Source organism: Lepidochelys kempii, chromosome 3, assembly GCF_965140265.1.
Source record: "Lepidochelys kempii isolate rLepKem1 chromosome 3, rLepKem1.hap2, whole genome shotgun sequence".
Lineage (NCBI taxonomy): Eukaryota > Metazoa > Chordata > Testudines > Cheloniidae > Lepidochelys > Lepidochelys kempii.
The window spans coordinates 23,895,620-23,915,631 of NC_133258.1; the positions used below are offsets into that span (position 1 = coordinate 23,895,620).

General features: G+C 40.4%; 1 protein-coding gene across 9 annotated transcripts in view; it reads left to right on the plus strand.

Moving 5' to 3' along the window:
* The window catches only part of SMC6 (structural maintenance of chromosomes 6), a 91,166-nt gene that overhangs the window by 37,162 nt on the left and 33,992 nt on the right, over positions 1–20,012 (plus strand). For 8 of the 9 annotated variants that reach the window (XM_073335956.1, XM_073335955.1, XM_073335957.1 and 5 more), the window contains 4 exons: positions 1,291–1,371; positions 4,079–4,249; positions 9,657–9,794; positions 16,605–16,750. In XM_073335956.1, coding sequence (XP_073192057.1) covers positions 1,291–1,371; positions 4,079–4,249; positions 9,657–9,794; positions 16,605–16,750 — 536 coding nt within the window. The remainder of the gene's footprint in view (positions 1–1,290; positions 1,372–4,078; positions 4,250–9,656; positions 9,795–16,604; positions 16,751–20,012) is intronic. The other variant, XM_073335962.1, reaches the window with a different exon arrangement.

Below are 20,012 nucleotides of genomic sequence, written 5' to 3' on the forward strand. Positions count from 1 at the left end.
TTCCTTGTCCCCCAGCAGGATAAATGATACAGGCTGTATTTCGTGCTGGGGGACAAGGAAGGAATTCACATAATGTGGAGGTTCAGATAATAGGGTTTTGGATAAATGTAAATATATTGTATTGGAAACAAAGGGTTACAAATAAAATAAAATTGTACCACACGTACTAGTGTCTAAACTCAGCTAATAAAATGCCCTCTTGTCTTATAAAGTACTGCTTGCCCCAAAGACTGTCTCACAGCATTCTTCAACCAGGATGACTGAGATCTACCTTACATAAGACCAAGCCTGCTGGTAGCCTGTCTTCCCCCCAGATGAAGGATGCCAGGGCATCTTTGTGCACCGCTAGATATTGTAAGACCAGTCCTTTGTTCTTTACCTTTAAAACAGACACCCCACCTCCCACTGTTCCTGTTAAGTTTCCTCCTGAAGTCCCTACTGTCTCAGCATTGGCATTTAATTTTTTATGCTAGTAGACTTCTGTTGTAAAAGACACAACAGAAAGCTAGGGAGATAATGGTATTCCTCTTCCTGTCTGGGAATCAGTCTCAGGGCATGCGACTGCTACAAGGCCTGAAGAACATAATTTCTTTATCTATATCTGTATATTTATAGATATTATTTGCCATGTACGTTTCGCAGAGATTATGATGACCAGTGTGATAAAGGCTTTCAGCAGAAACCTTGAGAGACACTTTGGTAAACTAGAGTGTAAACACCTCATCAGGGGATCTCTGTAGCCCTTATGACCTCCTGTGCCCTCTGCCAATTGGCATCACAAATGGTCCTTGTTCAGATATCTTTCCTTCCCTCCACATTCCCTTAGTTATTGCTTAATCGAGTTTTGCATATTTAGTTACTTTTACCTTTCCTTATAAATCTTTCCAATCAGTCATTTTTCTTGTTCTCAGAATACCTCTTTACAGTAGTAGGCTAGGTTCTACAGTTCACTTATATTGGCCAATGATGCTCAAATTATCAGGTAAACAATCGCCTAGTGTCCTATTATGGAAGTATGTGCACTGAAGTGCATATAAACAGTTGTACGGTATCAGCACATGGACCAAAATTTAACTACTGCAGAAAAATATTTTTGATGTTGTTTTTTTATGTAATATAGGAAAGTTTTACTTTCCATTATTTTGAGAAAAATGTAATTAATGAAAATGTAACTTTTAAAAATCACTTGTCTTTGGAGTGCCTGCACTTCTGGATCAAAATGTCCTTGTTCTGGTATGATTTTGTGTTACCTGTTTAACTTTCTAAGAAAAAAATTGTTTCTTTTTTCAGATGAAAATAAGAAGAATAAACATAGAAATAGCAGATCTTGAGAACGTAGAAGAACACCAATCAGTAGACATCTCTACATTAGTAAGAATGATTGCTGTATTCTTTCTCACCTTCATGTATTTATTCTATTTTTTTAAATGCTAGTAATGAGAACTTTTTTGGCTAAAGCATGCCTTGATCTGAAGGCAGCCAATCTTGATCTGAAGACGACAACAAGACTATTGTTCCAGTAGTTAATCACCCTCACTTAAAAAGTAATAAATACAAAATATTGTGCCTTACTTCCAGATTGAATTTGTCAGGTTCAGCTTTCAGCCATTGGTTCTTGTCACTCCTTTCTGTGCTAGATTTAAAAGCCCTTTAGTACCCAATATTTTCTTTGCACTGTAATCAAGTCACCTCTCAATCATATTTCTGATAAACTAAAAAGATTGAGTTCTTTAAGCCTCACACTATAAGGCATTTTCTCTTGTTCTCCAATCATCTTTGTGGCTCTTTTTTGTGTGCTCTCCAGTTTTTCAATATCTTTCTTAAAATTGATACTTTGAGATCATTGATGACCGTGTTCAAGACAGACTTAGAATCTCCTGTGCATAGGGCAAATGAAGCAACCCATCTTTTCCAGTGCTGTCTGTCCAGGCCAAGATGTTTGACTCCACCTTAAGTCCATCTCCATAATGGCAGCATCCTTTTAAATTGTACTGTGACGGCATCGGGCCTAATACCAATCTCTGCAGAGCCCCACTAGAAACACCCCTGTTTAATGATGACTCCCTATTGACATTAGTTTTGAGATCTGCCAGCCAGTCCTTAATCCATTTATCATGTAGTTTATAATTTTTGTGTGGTATTAAGTCAAATGCCTTGCATAAGTCTAAGTATATGACATCTACCCAGTTATCTTTATCAACTAAACTTTTGATCTCATTAAGGTTTGTTTGACCAGACCTATTTTCAGTAAAACCATGTTGACTGGCATTAATGATATTCTTATCCTTTAATTCTTTATTAATTGAATCCGTATAAGCTTTTCCATTGTTTTGCCTGGGACTGAGGTCAGTCTAACCTGCCTGTAGTTAACTGAGTCATCCTACTTGCCCTTTTTCAGTATTGGCAAAACATTGGCATTCTTCCAGTCTTCTTGAATTTCCTTGGTATTCCATTAGAATATTTATTAAAATTTATTATTAAAAGTGAACATCAATGGGCCAGAAATCTCCTCAGCCAACTGTTTTTAGCACTGTTGAGTGCAAGTTCTTTGAGCCTGTTTTAAGTTATTTTTATCCCTAGTAGATATTCTTGTTAGCTAATGTACTGGAAAGAAGCTTAATCATCCTCATGTGATACAAGTACATCATTCTGCTTCTTTCCAGTACAGCACTGAAATATTTAATGAATACTTCTGCCTTTTCCGCATTGTTATTAACAATTTTGCCATCTCCATCTAGTTTTGTGCCTATAGTATTGCTGTAATTTCTTTTGCTATTAATACACCTAAACTCCTTATTGTTTCAACAGCTGCCAGTCATGATATTTTCCCTGATAATTTTAACTTCCTTATCAATTTTCTAATTTGTGTTGATTGCCATCATGGCTTTTTGGCCATCTAATAAACTCTTCTTAAAGAACTGTCAGTTCACATTCACATTTTTTTTCTCCTAATCAGTGTCTCAGCTTTGAGAAACTAGCCCTTTTTGAAGCTGTGTGTTTGTGTGTGTTGATATGACTGGTTGGGAACTGTCCTCTGTTTGCTCATATTGAATGTAATCAGTTCATGATCACTAAGGCTAAGATTTTTTTTTAGTAAAAGTCCGGGACAGGTCGTGGGTGAAAAAGACAAATTTATGGAAGCTGTGACCTGTCAGTGACTTTTACTAAATATGTCCAGGACAGAATGGGGATCTGTGGATCCCCACACTACCTCAACGGGGGCAGCTTGGTGGGGGCTAGGAGCCACTTGCAGCAGCTGTAGGCTGTGGGGTACCCCTGTTGCCTGAAGCTCTGGGGTTCCCCGCTGCCAGTGGGGGCTGGGAGCTGTGGGGTGCCCCGGCTCCTGTGTCAGCCAGGAACTGCGGGGTACCCCTACTACCCACCGCTCTGGGGATCTGTGGCAGCCAGGAGCTTAGGGGTTCCCTCACCGCCGGCTGGGAGCTCGGGTTTTCCTCCGCTGCTTGCGGTGGCCGGGAACACCCCGCAGCTCCCAGCCTTGGGGGCGGCAGAGGACCCACCGCTGAAGTCACGGAGATCACTGGAAGTCATAGATTCTGTGACTTCCGCGATCTCTGTGACTAAATCGTAGCCTTAATGATCACTAGTTCCTAGGCGATAATCAGTGTTGAGTGATTAATGCATCTGTATGCAGAAAATGATGTTCAAAATAGTTATTTTATGTTGGGTGTAATACTTTCTGTCTTAAAACTATATAATCTAGGACTTTTGAAACTCTAATATTTTGCCACTCGCTGTATGAGACCTCCGCATATGTCTCCTAAATCAAAGTCCCTTGTAGCACAATTTTTCTTTCCACACCTTACAGACAAGTGCCTGAGGAGTAACTCATCCAGTTCTCTGGGTTGATTTGGTGGTCTGTAACAGCCCCCTGCAGTATCCCCCCTCCTGGGCTTGTTAGTTAGCCCATTGATTCATAGGCATTCTTATTAGAGAACTGAATACTCTGTTGCATGTAATCTCACAGCCATAAAAGTGACTCTGAAATGAATATCTTGTACAACAACCAAGGGTGGTGTTTTTTCTCTTAATTTTCAAACCTATGTTTATATGCTAATAGGAAGATGAAGCTCATGAAAACAAGCATAAGATGGAATCCGTTAAGCGGGATATGGAACAGCAAAGGGGAAAAATGGAGGAATTGAAAAATATTCTACGAGTGGCTGAACATAAACTAGAAGAAATTAAAGAAAAACTTCACCAAGTAGAAGAAATAGCCAGTCCAGTCAAGGTAGAAACCGTAGAAATATACAGCTTTTAAAAACATATTTGATTTTCATTTGTTGGCAAACGTCGTACTAATCTTTAAAGAGGGGAACAGAGGATCTGGGGAATTATTCAAGTCAGCCTGACTTTGATATCTGGAAAGATACTGGAACAAACTATTAAACAATCCGTTTGAAAGCACCTAGAGAATAATAGGGTGATAGGAAATAGCCAGTATGTCAAGAATAAATCATGCCAAACCAACTTAATTTCCTTCTTTGACAGGTTACTGGCCTAGTTGATGCAGGGGGAGCTGTAGACATGATGTATCTTGATTAGAGTAAGGCCTTTTGATACAGTCCTACATGTCATTCTCATAAGCAAACTAGGGAAATGTGAATCTAGATTAAGTTGCTATAAGGGCAATGCACATCTGGTTGACAGATCATACTCTCAATAATTATCAATGATTTGCTGTCAAACTGGGAGAATGTATTTAGTGGGCTCCAACAGGGGTCAGTCCTGGATCCAGTACTATTCAGTATTTTCATTAATGACTTGGATAATGGAATAGAGAGTATGCCCATAAAATTTGCAGGTGCTTTGGAGGACAGGATGAGAGTTCAAAACGACCTTGACAAATTCTCCAATTGGTCTGAAATCAACAGATGAAATTCAATGAAGACAAGTGCAAAGTGCTACCCTTAGGAAAGAAAAATTGAATGCATGTCTTCAAAATGGAGAATAGCAGGCTAGGCAGTAATACTGCTGAAAAGGGTCTGGGGTTCTGGTGTGTCAGATTGAACAGGAGCCAACAATATGATGAGGTCAAAAAGGCTAATATTCTGAGGTTTATTAACAGGAGCATTGTATGTAAGAAAGTAGAGGTTATCGTTTTTGTTTTACTTGGCCACCGGTAAGGCTTCAGCTGGAGTAGTGTGTCCAGTTTCAGCCACCACATTTTAAGAAAGGTGAGGGCAAACTGAAGATAATTTTTGCTGCTTATCTCTGGACTATCAAAGGTTTAGAAAAGCTTTCCTATGAGGAAAATGCTTAAAAAAACTGGTTATGTTCAGTTTTGAGAAAAGACGACTGAGCGGGAGCTGGTAACAATTTTCAAAATATGTTAAGGGCTGTTATAAAGAATATTGTGATCAATTGCCTTCCCTATCAGCTGAAGGTGGAGGCGCTGCCAGGTGGCTCTGCATGCTGCCTCCGCCCGCAGGAGCTGCCCCTGCAGCTCCAATTGGCACCATGGTCAATGCTCCTAAGTGGAGGAACAGCCACAGGGACTTCATGCTCTGTCCCTGCCCTGTCCCGAGCGCTGGCTCCACAGCTCCCATTGGCTGGGGATCACGGACAGTGGGAGCTGCGGGGGCGGCACCTGCGGGCAGAGGCAGTGCACAGAGCTGCCTGACTGTACCTCCACTTAGGAGCAGCAGGGACATGTCGCCTATGGAGCAATCCTTTCCTTGAAATCAATGGCGAAACTTTGATGTTGAGAGAGTGGGTGGACAGAGGAATTATGACTGTCACAGCTAATTGACAATGATAAATTAAAAATATCTTTCACAACAATTTGGCTTCACCTACTCCAGAGCATGAAAATATCTCTAGTTAAAGCAGTGATACTCAGACTGAAGCTCATGAACTGCAAGTGGCTCTTCAGTGTTTCTCCTGTGGCTCTTTGCAGCACGTGATCTTAAAATACTATGTGATTTAATGATTAATCAGTCTAAATTATTAACCAATCAGAATGCTTTTACCATGTTGTTAAACCAATTATAGAATACTTGGTCAGTTATTTTGCTGTGAGAATATATATATGTATATTAAATGAAACCATGAATTCACACTACTGTGGATCTTTTGTGGTTTCTTGCTAACCTGGCTCCTGAACCACTGAGGTCTGAATATCACTGAGTTAAAGCATTTACTTATGAATGTATTTGGACCAGATGCATTGGGAACTCCAGAACCTCCAGAATTTATACTTTGGAGGAAACTTCTAGATCAGTGGTTCCCAAACTTTAACATCCCGCGAACCCTTGTCACTAAAATGTCCTCCTAAAAATGAATATTTCCCGGGATGGTCTCCCTTACCTGAGCATAAATTATAAAAGCAATGATCTTGGAAATATAAAATTTATTTTTATGACATACTTATTACACACTTTGTTTTATTATTCATAATTACAGTATTAATTTTTTTACATTATGAAAATGGCAACACTCTTCCAAGATCTCACTTTTGTAGCTTGTATCACTTTGATTAAGCCTGTTATAAGACAAGGCTCCTACGTTTCATCAAGGAGTATCAGATATAAAACAGCATAAAGGATGTAACCAACTCAAATAGAGTTCCTCCTGCCCAAGCATTCAGGTCTTGAGCAGTCCAGGCAAACACTGCACATTACAGCAAAGCTTAAACTTGTTCTTCATAATTTTAAAACCAACACTAGCAGCCTATTTAATTCTAAAAACAGAAAAAAATATCCACCTTCTTTTCCATTTCTTATAAGGAGTCTTAATGATTAAATCTCCTCAGTGTGATGGATGAGTTTGCTTTGATCCGCATCGCTCTTGAAAACCCCTGGGACTCAGGGCTGCCCTTGGAACATCTTTATCTGCCATTAGGGAATTTTTTCCCGAGAACCCCCTGTAACATTTCGTGAACTCCCAGGGGTTCATGAACCCCAGTTTGGGAACCACTGTTCTAGATTTATTCGGAGAGTAATATCCTTACTATGGTTTTCTGGTGCAAAAAAAACTCTGCTAAAAGATTGATAATCTGAGAGTTGCATTGGATACCCAACTATCTCCAACCCAATGGAATATAACTGTATCTACTGTTAAAAAAGCAACTACAGATCTGAGACTACTGCTTCTTCACCAAAAGCCACTTTTTCAAATATACTGGTCCCCGCATTGGCTAATGGTAAAGGGCCTCATAAATGCTGACCGCTGTTGGAAATGTAACTCCCGGGTGCTACCCTCCAGCACACCAGCTCTGAGCCCTCTCCTGCACCCAAACTCCCTCCTTCTTAGTTAATTGGAATTTTTGACTTACTGGCTGGACTGCGCAGGAGGAACAAGCTTTGCTGTTTGCCGGGCCCAGACATGCTGCAGGGTTGGGGAAGGATGGTGAGCATGATACAGAGTACTGTGAGAGAAACTATGTAGGAGAAATGCCCCAGCAAACACTCCCCCAGGGGGAGGAGAAGCGATTGTCACCCAATTTGTTCATTAGCAATACTAATCGCTACCTTGTGAAGGACACTGGCAGAGTCCCCAGCCCCAGATACAGCAGTGGGTTCCCAGGGAACTGCAGACCCACTGCTGTATCTGGGGTTGGGGACTCTGGATCCTTGCAGGGTTTTTTCTCCAGCTTTGTTGTGGAACTTAGCCCCTGAGTTGGTTGGATAGCTTATTCCTTGTCCTTAGACTCTCTCCGCAAAAGCTCAGAAGTTCTGTGTTGAAGTTACAGCTCCTCAGGGCATAGTGGGCACCTGACATTCCGGTCTGACTAAGCCCTATGCCTTAGCAGTGCAAAGGTCTGCTGACTGGCAACAGGCGGCAGGGCATAGTTCATCCTTTGTGGAGCCTGTAAGTGCACATTGGGGACACCACTTAGATTTAAGCCAGGTATTAACAGGACAGCTCTGCTGTGTGTGAATGGGAGCAGAGTAGTCTGGCAAGAAGGTACTGCGGTGGCAGATGAGTTGAAATCCCGCTACTGTTTATCCTGTCCAGGACAGGAAGAGGAGGAAGATTATATTCATAACTAAAGAGAGAAGAAAAAAATAGAGGTTTTAATAATGGTCAGGAAAAACTGAATCACCAACCTGTTCCACCAGTGGCAGGAAATGTGGTGGCCTGAGTCTGAGCTGAAAGGTGCAGCTTAGTCCTGGAGCCTCCAGCAACAACATTGGACCTCATCCTAATTCCACAGGTGGGGGGCACCACTAGCCCATGAGTAATGAATTAGGAGAGAAGGCGTGCAACAGAATGGAAGGGTCTCAGCCACGTGAGAAAAGACAAGGTGTGTCTACACTGAGATTAAAAACCCACAGCAGCAAGTCTCAAGGCCCAAGCCTACAGACTCAGGCTCACATTACAGTGCTAAAACCAACTATGTAAGGCTTTGGGATTGGGGTGGAGCTTGGGCTCTGAAGCCTGGAGAGGAGGGTGGGTTTCAGAGCCTGAGCCCAAACTTCTACACAGCTGCTTTTAATGCTGTAGCTCGAGCCCAAGTCTGTAGACCCCCAGGCTCTGAGATTCACTGCCATGGGTTCTAAAGTATATACATACCCTAAGAGAGAGCGATAATTCTGTATGAGGAAATGTAAGAAAACTTGGGACTGTTTGGAGGAGAACCCTAAAAGGGAACATGATGGAGGTATACAAAATACTGAATGCTTTAGAAAGTGTAAACTGAGTACTGCCATTTACCTTTTTGCATAATATGAGAACAAGGAAACGTTCAATGGAACTGAAAGAATACGTTTTTTAAATTCATAAAAGACACATTTTTTCATATCATGTAAAATTAACCCGTGGAACTCTTTGCCAAATTATATAATAAAGCTCAAGAGCTTATGTAGGATTCCAGAAAGAATTAAACATTTATAGGAATGAGAAGATCCAAAGCTATATTAGATAGGCTAAAGATATGAACCCTCATTGTTCAGATCATAAGACAACCACTAACCTAATAGGGTTTAGGGAGGATTTTCCTTTTTGGCAGGTTATTCCATAATTGTCTACTACAGTTGATCCTTCTGAAACGTGTAGTACTGGTCACTGTCAGAGATGGGAGGCTGGATCATTGGTCTGATCTGGGTATGGCATTTGCTATATTATGTATGTTTTATAGTTGAAAACAGCATACGGTACAATTTGCAATCACTTTCTGACTGGGAAAATATTCCATTTTGTAACTGGGAAAAGACTTCGAATTTTCAAAGTTTTGAAAGCAGATGTGGTGTGTGTGTGTACAGTGTGCCTGTAAATGCTTACAGTACATTTTATATCTTTTTATAAGAGAAGTGTTCATTTAATGGGATTCTCTGTTCTCTTCCCATTTTTCAGCCCAGTGTCTCTGAGTTCTTCTTCCCAATGAGTAAAGAATACTACTCCTCATTTACAGACCACATACCACCCCTAAAAGTTACCAGTATGGCAGAAGAGCAACACAAGGCATTCTCTTACTATACTCTTTCTGCCAGAATTGAGTATGTGCGCTCACATAAATTGCTGTTACCGCCACTGGAGTTAAGAGGGAATGACGTAAAATGTGAAAATCTATAAACTGTGTTAGTGGAGCAGTAATGACTGAACATACTCCCTCATTTTAAGTCAGTAAATATTGGCAGGTGTTCACAAATCTGCCACTCCAGATTAAATGTGACATTTTGATTTGCTCCAAACAGGATGAATTAAACCAAGCTGACTTAGAAGTGGAAAAGAGTAAACACCACTGGCAGCACTACGAAGAAAAACAGAAAGAGCATTTGGCATCCATAAAAAAACTTAAAGGAGAACTAGCTGCTAAAGAAAAAGAATTAAAGGTATGAGGGTTTTTGACAATTTGTAGGGGACAGAAGTTGGGTATTCAAGGTCCATTTATTACTTAGATAGTCAGCTGTTCCCTCTCCTAAGTGAAGTTTCTGTTATTTTAAAATTAGTATGATAGTCCATTGCTCTAACCCCAAGTACTCAAGAAATCTGTCCTGCATACTATTGTCGGTATTTTAGTTGTCTTTAAGTATTGATTGCTAGGTCAGCTAAAAAGAACTTGAAGTGTATGGAGTGTAGTTTCCTTTTGATATATGTCTTAATGAAACATTATTGTGATTTTAAGCCTACCAGTTAACTTAAATCTTTCTGCAGCCCACCGTCTCCCACAATTCTGCACATCTGGGCTGTTCTCTCTCTGCCACTCAGAGGTAGGTTCAGCATTTTGGCGCCACATGGTCTGGTCACACCTACTCTGCTCTTGCGTGCTGCCAGATTCTATACCTCCACGGCCACAGACAGTAGTAGGTTCTTTTGTTCCTGCCTTCCCTCCTTCTATTTTAACTTTTATGCACATTTTTTGGCAGGGAGCAGTATTCTCCCTCCTTGGCATTCCTCCTCTTCCCTGATCAGTTAATCCTTCAGGGTTTAACCCTCCCTGAGCCTCCCCTATTGCATCTCCCTCGTGGACAAAATCTTTTCTTCCCAAGAGAAATTCCTCCTTCCTTGCTTCCCAGGAGGTTGTGTTTCCTTCGTTCTGTTCAACTGCAAAGGTGTGACGCATCTTAGGTGTCATAAGTTTTGAAAGCATACAGAATCCACAAGATGATTGGGCTCCTAATTAATTTCCTTCCACTCGAAATACCTTGGACTAAGAGCTTCCAAGTCCTCCTCCATTAGGTGGATAGACTATGTATTGTGGAAGCGCTTAAATCATCAGAGATTCCTCTCCCAGAAGGGATCAAGGCTCACACTCTCTCATGAGTGGGGGGAAAAAGCAAATGCATCCAGTTTGGGAAATTTTCAAAGTGACTATTTGGTCTACAGCTAACATCTTAAGTACTACAAGGTGGACCTTCTGCGGACACCACCTATGGTAGGAAGGTGCTGCAGGCCATGGTCCAAAAATAATAGACTTTTGAGCAAACTCATGAATAGAGGAGGGTACTTCTTTCCTACCAAATTTCTTGTTTCACAAGCCTTCCTATATCTGTTCATTGCTGACTACTTCCCAGACATCCACAATTGTGGGAGAATTGAGCTGCAGAGCAGAAAATTTCTTACCGCTTTTCTTTCAGCCTGTAGTGTCTCCCACAGTTGTACCCACCAAGGATTGTTAATGAGTAGAGTCAGCTATTAAGTGGAATCGTTACCATATGACTGTCTTCCTTCATCTAATGTATATAGTTATTTCATTATCTCTGGTATATGTGTTAACGATATTATGCAAGTTGTAAAGCTTGGGAATAACTCATCTGGCAGCAAGCGGGAGCAGATGGGCTATGGCCAGAGTGTGTGTCACCAAAACACCGAGCTGCAGAGAGAAGAGAGCAGTGCAGACATACAGAATTGTGGGAGACACTGCTAGCAGAAAGGAGATGATTGGTAAGAACTTTTCCATTCGATAACTCAGGCTTATCAAGCCAAGAGTGCTGCTTTTGTACCAGTGGGGAATATATGATGAAAATGTCTTCATTCAGTAAAATGTATACTTACTGTCTCTGATCTGAAAACAAATAGCAGTTTTTCTGAGCATTGCATTTGTTCAGTGTGATAGTTTTTATAAAACCATCAATATGGAATTTAAACACAAATGTAATCATCAAGAGAGCTCTATGAAAGGATTCAAGACTAAGGACAAAAGAAAGGCTATTTAGATTCTAAACTTTATAGGAAAGTATCTAGCAAATGGCAGGGGACAGACACAAGCATTAGATTTTTGACCAGTGGCTGTAACTTTATTATAATTTAGAACAGCAAACAATTGCTAAAGGCGTCCTGTCCTATTGGTAGCCTGCAGGGGTGGGGCCTCCTTGTACAGTAACTTGCCAGGAGCCATAAGCTTTGGAATTGGATGCCTCATCTGGTCTGGTTAGTCTTGGGCAGTAAGTTTATGCCGAAGTCAAGCATCAACAAGCTGGGGTGCATGCTGCATCCCACATTTCCCCTTTTCACTGCTACCAGGTTGCCTTTAGAAGTTGATTTTAAGTTACAAGCATCAAGGAAAAATGACTAAAACAACACTAGATGGCTAAAGGAGTGCCGCTTCATTTTTTTGTTAATAAATGAATAGAAGGTAGGATATTGGAAACCTACTGATTTAGATCATGTATCTAAAATATAGTTTATTATAGATATAGATAAATTACTGTCAATATATAGGCGCTTTCAGATAGATATTCCCTTTTCATATTGTAATAAATAAATTATTACTACTACACATTTCTATTAAAATAATGACGAAGAGCCCCAAGAGGAGATCCATTGTACTGAGTGCTATGTGCAAACAAGAGAGACACGCTTGCATTAGAGACTTCATTTCTTTTTGCACAGCTTCTCTCATAGATTACTAATAGGCTATTGCTCCTGTGGAATTTGGAGGCGGTCTAGTGTTGTTGCTGGAGACTCCAGGACTGAGCTCTTCCCTTCAGCTCAGACCACCAGATTTTCTGTGTCCAGAAAATGTTGTTGGAACAAGTTGGCAGTTCTGTTTTTCCTGACCATTTTGTTTTAAAATCTTTGTTTTTTTTTATTCATTTTCATGCAGTTGCAACTTCCAATATTCTCATCCTTCTCTTCTCTTGGGTTGGGTAAATAGCAGTGTTTGATTTCAACTGCATGGATCTGCCACTGCAGCATCTTCCTACCAGACTCCTGTGTCTCTGCTCAGGCATGGCAGAACTATCTTATAAAGCCCTAACTTAAATCTAAGCAGTTTTCCATATGTGAAGCTGTGTATACAGGTTCTACAGAAGGTGAATTATGCCCTGCCTGTTGCCAGCCAGCCAGCCCTTGCCTTGCTAGATTAAGGGGCTCAGTCAGATTAGCATGTCAGTTCCCCACCCTGCCTGAGGAGCTGTGATCTGAACACAGAAAAGTCCAATTAAGTGATTCTGGGCTTTTGAGAGAGCGTCTAAAGATGAGGAGGAAGCTATCTGGTCAGCTATGGGTAAATTCTTGCAACAGACCTGGGTTGGAGGGGAAAAAGCCTAAAAGGATCCAGAGTCCTCATCTTCTCTGTCTCTTCCCTTCCTCCCCCGAAGATACAAAAGTGAGTTCTCAGTTCCCTGGAGAAAGAACCAGGGCTCCAACACAGCTCCCTTTCCTCCCGCTATGAATTGTATGATATCCATGCCAGGATGAATAATGTATTACCTCCCTTCTCTAAACAGCCAGGGAAAGAGGTACCATAAATACATCACACACAAAAAACAAAAACCAACCAACCAGCAAGACATTTCCAAGAGTGGATCCCAATCAATGGCTTGCAAGGAACTAATTGATATTTATACAATATCTTCCCTTTCAAATATAATTAGATACATGTTTTCCCATTGATGAGAGCATCATAAAATTCAAATGGGGATATCTGATTAAGCAAAACGTTAAATTAAAATGCTTCTATAAAAGAAAAATTTAATACATTTTGGGAATAGGGTTGTCAATCACAGTTAACTCTCACGATTAACTCAAACAAATTAATCACACTGTTAAACAATAGAATACCAGTTTGAATTTATTTAATATTTTTGGATGTTTTCTACATTTTCAAATATATTGATTTCAATTACAACACAGAATACAAAGTGTACAGTGCTCACTTTATATTTATTTTTAATTACAAATATTTGCACTGTAAAAAAAAAAAAAAAGAAATAGTATTTTTCAATTCATCCAATACAAGTACTGTGCAATTTCTTTTTCATGGAAGTTGAACTCAAAAATGTAGAGTTATGTACAATAAAACCCTGCATTCAAAAATAAAACAATGTAGAATTTTAGAGCCCGCAAGTCCACTCAATCCTACTTTAGCCAATTGCTCAGACAAACAAGTTTGGGTAAAATTTGCAGGAGATAACGCTGCCCGCTTCTTGTTTATAATGTCAACTGAAATTGAGAACAGGTGTTCGCATGGTACTTTTGTAGCTGGTGTTGCAAGGTATTTACATGTCAGATATGCTAAACATTCATATGCCCCTTCATTCTTCGGCCACCATTCCAGAGGACATGCTTCCATGTTGACGATGCGTTATTTACATTTGTGACTGACCTCCTTGGGGGAGAATTATATGTCTCCTGTTCAGTTTTACCTGCATTATGTCATAAATGTCATGTCATAGCAGTCTCGGATGATGACCCAGCACATGTTCATTTTAAGAACAGTTTCACAGCAGATTTGACAAACGCAAAGAAGGTTCTAATGTGAGATTTCTAAAAAATAGCTGCAGCACTCAACCCAAAGTTTAAGAATCTGAAATGCTGTCCAAAATCTGAGAGGGATGAGGTGTGGAGCATGCTTTCAGAAAACTTAAAAGAGCAACACTCAGATACCGGAAACTACAGAACCCGAACCACCAAAAAAGAAAATCAACTTTCTGCTGGTGGCATTTGACTCAGATGATGAAAATGAACCTGCATTGATCCACTCCGCTTTGGATTGTTATTGAGCAGAACCTGTCATCAGCACAGATGCATGTCCTCTGGAATGGTGGTTGAAGCATGAAGGGACATAAGAATCATTAGCACATCTGGCATGTAAATATCTTGCAACGCTGGCTACAACAGTGCCATGTGAACGCCTGTTTTCACTTTCAGGTGACATTGTAAACAAAAAGTGGGCAGCATTATCTCCTGCAAATAGTAATCAAACTTGTTTGTCTGAGCGACTGGCTGAAGTATGACTGAGTGTGCTTGCAGGTTCTAAAATTTTATATTGTTTTATTTTTGAACACAGTTTTTTTGGTACATAATTCTACATTTCTAAGTTCAACTTTCATGGTAAAAAGATTGCACTATAATACTTGTATTAGGTGAATTGAAAAATACTATTTTTTTTTTTACAGTGCAAATACTTGTAATCAAAAATAAATATGAAGTGAGCACTGTGCACTTTGTATTCTATGTTGTAATTGAAATCAATATATTTGAAAATGTAAAAAAAATCCAAAAATATTTAAATAAATGGTATTCTATTATTGTTCAGCAGTGCGATTAATCTCACGATTAATTTTTTTAATCTCTTGACAGCCTTATTTGGGAACCTACAGTTGATGCAGTAGTAGCTCCACCAGTGAAAGACAGTCAAACCTTCATAAGGGGACTTCCTTCCAAAAAGACCCCATACACCATAAGAGGTTGGCTTACGATTGAGACGTGTTTATATCCTTTTCCAAATCAGGAAATAAACAGCAGTCAAAAGCTTTTCCTTGATGATGGAAATAATGTCCTGAGTAGAGAAGAAATTGCTACTTTTCAAGATAGTTTACATAAAGGGTACAGAAAAGAGAAAGAGAGAGGGTTGTAGTGGTCCTCCTACAGAAGGCACTTTGGACTTGCTAGGTAGCCAAAGACCCCACATTATACTTACACAGAACACCAGACTTCTTGAAGCAGGGACTCCTTCAGTCAGACTGGGAACATCTACAGTTAACAAATTAGTCGAATTTACTTTCCTGGTGTGAGGGGAAACGAAAAGCTCCTTGGGGCAAAGACTGCCTTTTTGTGCAGTCCCCAGCACACTGCGTCCCTGACCTCTAGATGATGATGTCATAGAAATGCAATAATAATCCCAAAGTTCTGATGTGATTTCAGGTACACTAGAGTTTCTTCAGGCGGCTTGGTTGGAGTCCTACAACCAAGCATGATAAAAATGTGGGTACCAGCCATAATGTTTTGTCATCAAGTACTTGGAGTATCAGGTACCATTTTTAATCACAGTGACAAATTAGACAAGTTTGCGGTTGGCCTTGCTAGTCATACTACCTGTGAAAGGCAAGTTTTGGAATTAGTTCCCATGTTCATACAAAAACCCCACTGCCTTTGTCATGAGAGAAAGATTATGCTTATAGGTCCAAAAACCTTTCAGTTCAAGATAAGTTCCCTTTTCCACAATTTCTGGAAAATAGTTCTCCCACCATTTTGTTCTAACCTGTGGAAGGTGTGTCATAAATGGGCATTCCTCGAGTACGAAAGATCTCTCTCAAGCATATGAAGTACATATGTACCTTTTCATCTCATTCTGTCAAAAATGCCAAGGCCTCACAGTTTCAAGTTTGTTGCAAGGAGAAGGTAAAAATGGGGGGAACTTCCATCTAAATTATTCTGCTATAATAATTCAACTTATTCTTTCCCTCCCTACCTCTGGGATACACTGCGTATTACTTCCCATGAATAATTAAAGAGCAGAGAAGCTTTGCAACTGAATGATCAGTTTCTTACCTGATAATTTTCTTTCTTTTTAGCAGCTTCTCTCTGTATTCCATCCACCCTGGTAGTCTGGTAAATGATCAGAATATAAATTGAAATTTTTCTCTGAAGGGAGACTTAGACATTGACAATTGACAGGTTGCCTTTATACTAATAATTGGTTGCTGGAGTGTTTATACAGCTGTGGAAATTTTTTTGGGTGGCCTGAGATGAAAGACAAAGCTTAGTCCTGGAGCCTCCAGCTACAACACCTCCACCTACCTGTAGCCTCCAGCTACAACATGTCTCTGAATTCCACAGGTGGGGATTGCCCATTAGTAATGAACTTAGAATTTCTCTCTTACTGCTTTTCACCATACAAAATATTAACTATTTAGAGGAAGATACATTATGGTTTATTTGTACAGCGTTTTTTAGCATTTCAAACTTCTCTTTAGGAAAAGATTGCACAGGCCACACAAATCTGCCCGCAACGGATAGAAGTCAACAGAACCGTCAAGAGTCTTGACACAGAAATGAATCGCTTAAGAGACAAGATCAATTTAGAAAGAGATCATCATGGAAACAGAGAAGAAATAATAAAGTAAACAGTGGCTACATATTTTGGGGTTGGGGGGCAGAATAGTTGCTTCATTGGGACAGTAGATTAGTTTTATTTTAATTATCTCTAAACTTTTTTAAAAAAACAAGTCTGATTAATGGTGACGGGTGCTCTTCTTGAACTAAGGAGTAGTCATAGCCTTAAATATGTTTGGCTGCTCATTGCATTATTTCTGTAGCACCCAAATGTGGTGCTGTGTGCTCCAGAGAAACTGAATAAGACATGGTCCCTACCATAAACAGTTTTCAATTTCTATTTTTATATACAATGTAACAAAAATAGGAAGAGTGGAGTAAGGACCTCTGTCCACCTATGTCTGTTGCTCTGGCATTAGGATGCTGACCACCTCACTTTGCATGACACTGTTTCCAAGGCAGGGTCCATCATACTCATCAAAGTAAGTGGTGCCAGCTGCTGTGGGCATTTGTATTTTTGGAGTTAGAGAATTCATAGATTTAAAGCCAGAAGGACCAGGATGATTATCTAGATTGGTGTTTCTCAAATATATTTGATTGGCCCCCCCTTTGTGTCTGTAGTTTGCGCACCGCCGTCCCTCCTCCCCCCTGAGTACATATACCACCACCCAGCTCTGAAGGCAGAGTGAAGAGCAGCGGCTGTTGTCTGGGCTCCCAGCTCTGAAGGCAGCGCTGTACCAGCAGCAGCACAGAAGTAAGGGCAACAATATGAAAAGTGATATTTGTCAATATCACTTTTCACAGCGGACTTAGCACTCCATTGCCACCCTTACTTCTACACTACTGCTGCCACCACGGGGCTGATAGCTAGACCCCTGCTGCTTCCAGGTGAGTAGTTTGGAAGGCCTCTGGCTGTTACCTATATCCCCATCTCCTGGGTGTGCATGGCCTTCTGCACATGTCCCAGCCCCTGGGACTGACAGCCAGAGTTCTTAAATAATGGCACACAGCTCGCACTTCCCTTGATGCATTCCCATGCCTCCCTTGTGAGGTTCGTCCCATAGTTTGAGAATCACTGATCTAGTCTGATTTCTTGCATGATACTGAACTTCGCTCTGTAATTCTTAAATCAAGTCCAAAAATTTGTATTGAACTAGAGCTGCCTTTTAGAAAAAAAAAATCTAGTCTTGATTTCATAAATTCTAAGGTTAGAAGTTACCATTGTGATCATCTAGTCTGACTGCCTGTATAACACAGGCCATAGGACTTCCCCAAAGTAATTCCTAGAGCATATTATTTTAGAAAAACATCCATATTTTGGGTTTATTTACATTACCCTCCATTAGTTAATCATCAAGCCAATTTTTTTTGCGGGGAGGGGCGGGGGGACAGGGGGAGACACAATGTGGGTTTTCCTTACTAAACATATGAAAAATCTTTGGTCTGAATAGTTATAGGTGAGGCTTTGAATCTACTGTGCTGTGTGTCATAACTCTTATGGTTATCAAGTACCATATCAGCTGGTTCGATTATCTTGCCTGGGATTGATGTCAGGCTGACAGGCTTATAACTACCTGGGCCTTCCAGTTTACCCTTTTTTAAATTGGCATGTTCACTTCCTTCCAGTCTTCTGGAACTTCATGGTCCAAGATTTTTTTGAAATCAGCATTGATGGTACAGTGAGCTCCTCAGACAGCTTTTTAAAAAATTCTTGGATGCAGGTTATCTTGACTTGCTGATTAAAAATGTCTAAGTTTGGTAACTAATATTCTCCAGAGATACTAGTGGAATGGAGTATTATCACCATGTGGTGAGTCTTCATTATGTGGGGTTTTTTACACAAATACAAATATATTTGTCGAACACCTTTGCCTTTTGTGCATTGTAACAGATAATTCTACCATTTGCATCTAGCAGTGGACCAGTACCATTTTCAGGATTCTTTTTGTTCCTAGTATAGTTAGGAAAAAAACAACTCCTTTATTGTCCTTAACTTCATTGGCCCTAGATTTCTCCTTGTGTCCCTTGGCTTTCTTTATCAATTATGTACAGTTACTAACTTCTCATTTATAATCATTGCTATCAAGTTCCCCTTTCTTCCATTTGTTATATATTATTTTTTATTTTTTACAGATGCCTTCACTTACCCTCTAAACAAAGTTGTTTTTTAACTAGCACAGCCTTCTTCCTCAGTTGCAGGATTGTTGCTTTTGGGGCATTTAGTAAGGTATTCGTAAATGATTTCCAATTCTCATTCACACTCTTCTGATTAAATTCTTCCTCCCAGCTGGTTTGGCTCACAATTGTTTTCATCTTTCTGAAATTGGTCCTACTAAAGCTCTGTTTGTTTGTCTATCAAATAATGTATGTTACCAGTCTAGACTTTTTTTCTGTTTGTACATTATAAATGTCATCAAGCCATGATTACTTGTACCTAAGTTACCATTAACTTTTAGTTCTGTCATCAGTTCCACTTGATCACAGAATATCAGGGTTGGAAGGGATCCCCTGAAGGTCATCTAGTCCAACCCCCTGCTCGAAGCAGGAACAATTCCCAGTTAAATCATCCCAGCCAGGGCTTTGTCAAGCCTGACCTTAAAAACCTCTAAGGAGGGAGATTCTACCACCTCCCTAGGTAACGCATTCCAGTGTTTCACCACCCTCTTAGTGAAAAAGTTTTTCCTAATATCGAATCTAAACCTCCCCCACTGCAACTTGAGACCATTACTCCTCATTCTGTCATCTGCTACCATTGAGAACAGTCTAGAGCCATCCTCTTTGGAACCCCCTTTCAGGTAGTTGAAAGCAGCTATCAAATCCCCCCTCATTCTTCTCTTCTGCAGGCTAAACAATCCCAGCTCCCTCAGCCTCTCCTCATAAGTCATGTGTTCTAGACCCCTAATCATTTTTGTTGCCCTTCGCTGGACTCTCTCCAATTTATCCACATCCTTCTTGTAGTGTGGGGCCCAAAACTGGACACAGTACTCCAGATGAGGCCTCACCAATGTCGAATAGAGGGGAACGATCACGTCCCTCGATCTGCTCACTATGCCCCTACTTATACATCCCAAAATGCCATTGGCCTTCTTGGCAACAAGGGCACACTGCTGACTCATATCCAGCTTCTCGTCCACTGTCACCCCTAGGTCCTTTTCTGCAGAACTGCTGCCTAGCCATTCGGTCCCTAGTCTGTAGCGGTGCATTGGATTCTTCCATCCTAAGTGCAGGACCCTGCACTTATCCTTATTGAACCTCATCAGATTTCTTTTGGCCCAATCCTCCAATTTGTCTAGGTCCTTCTGTATCCTATCCCTCCCCTCCAGCATATC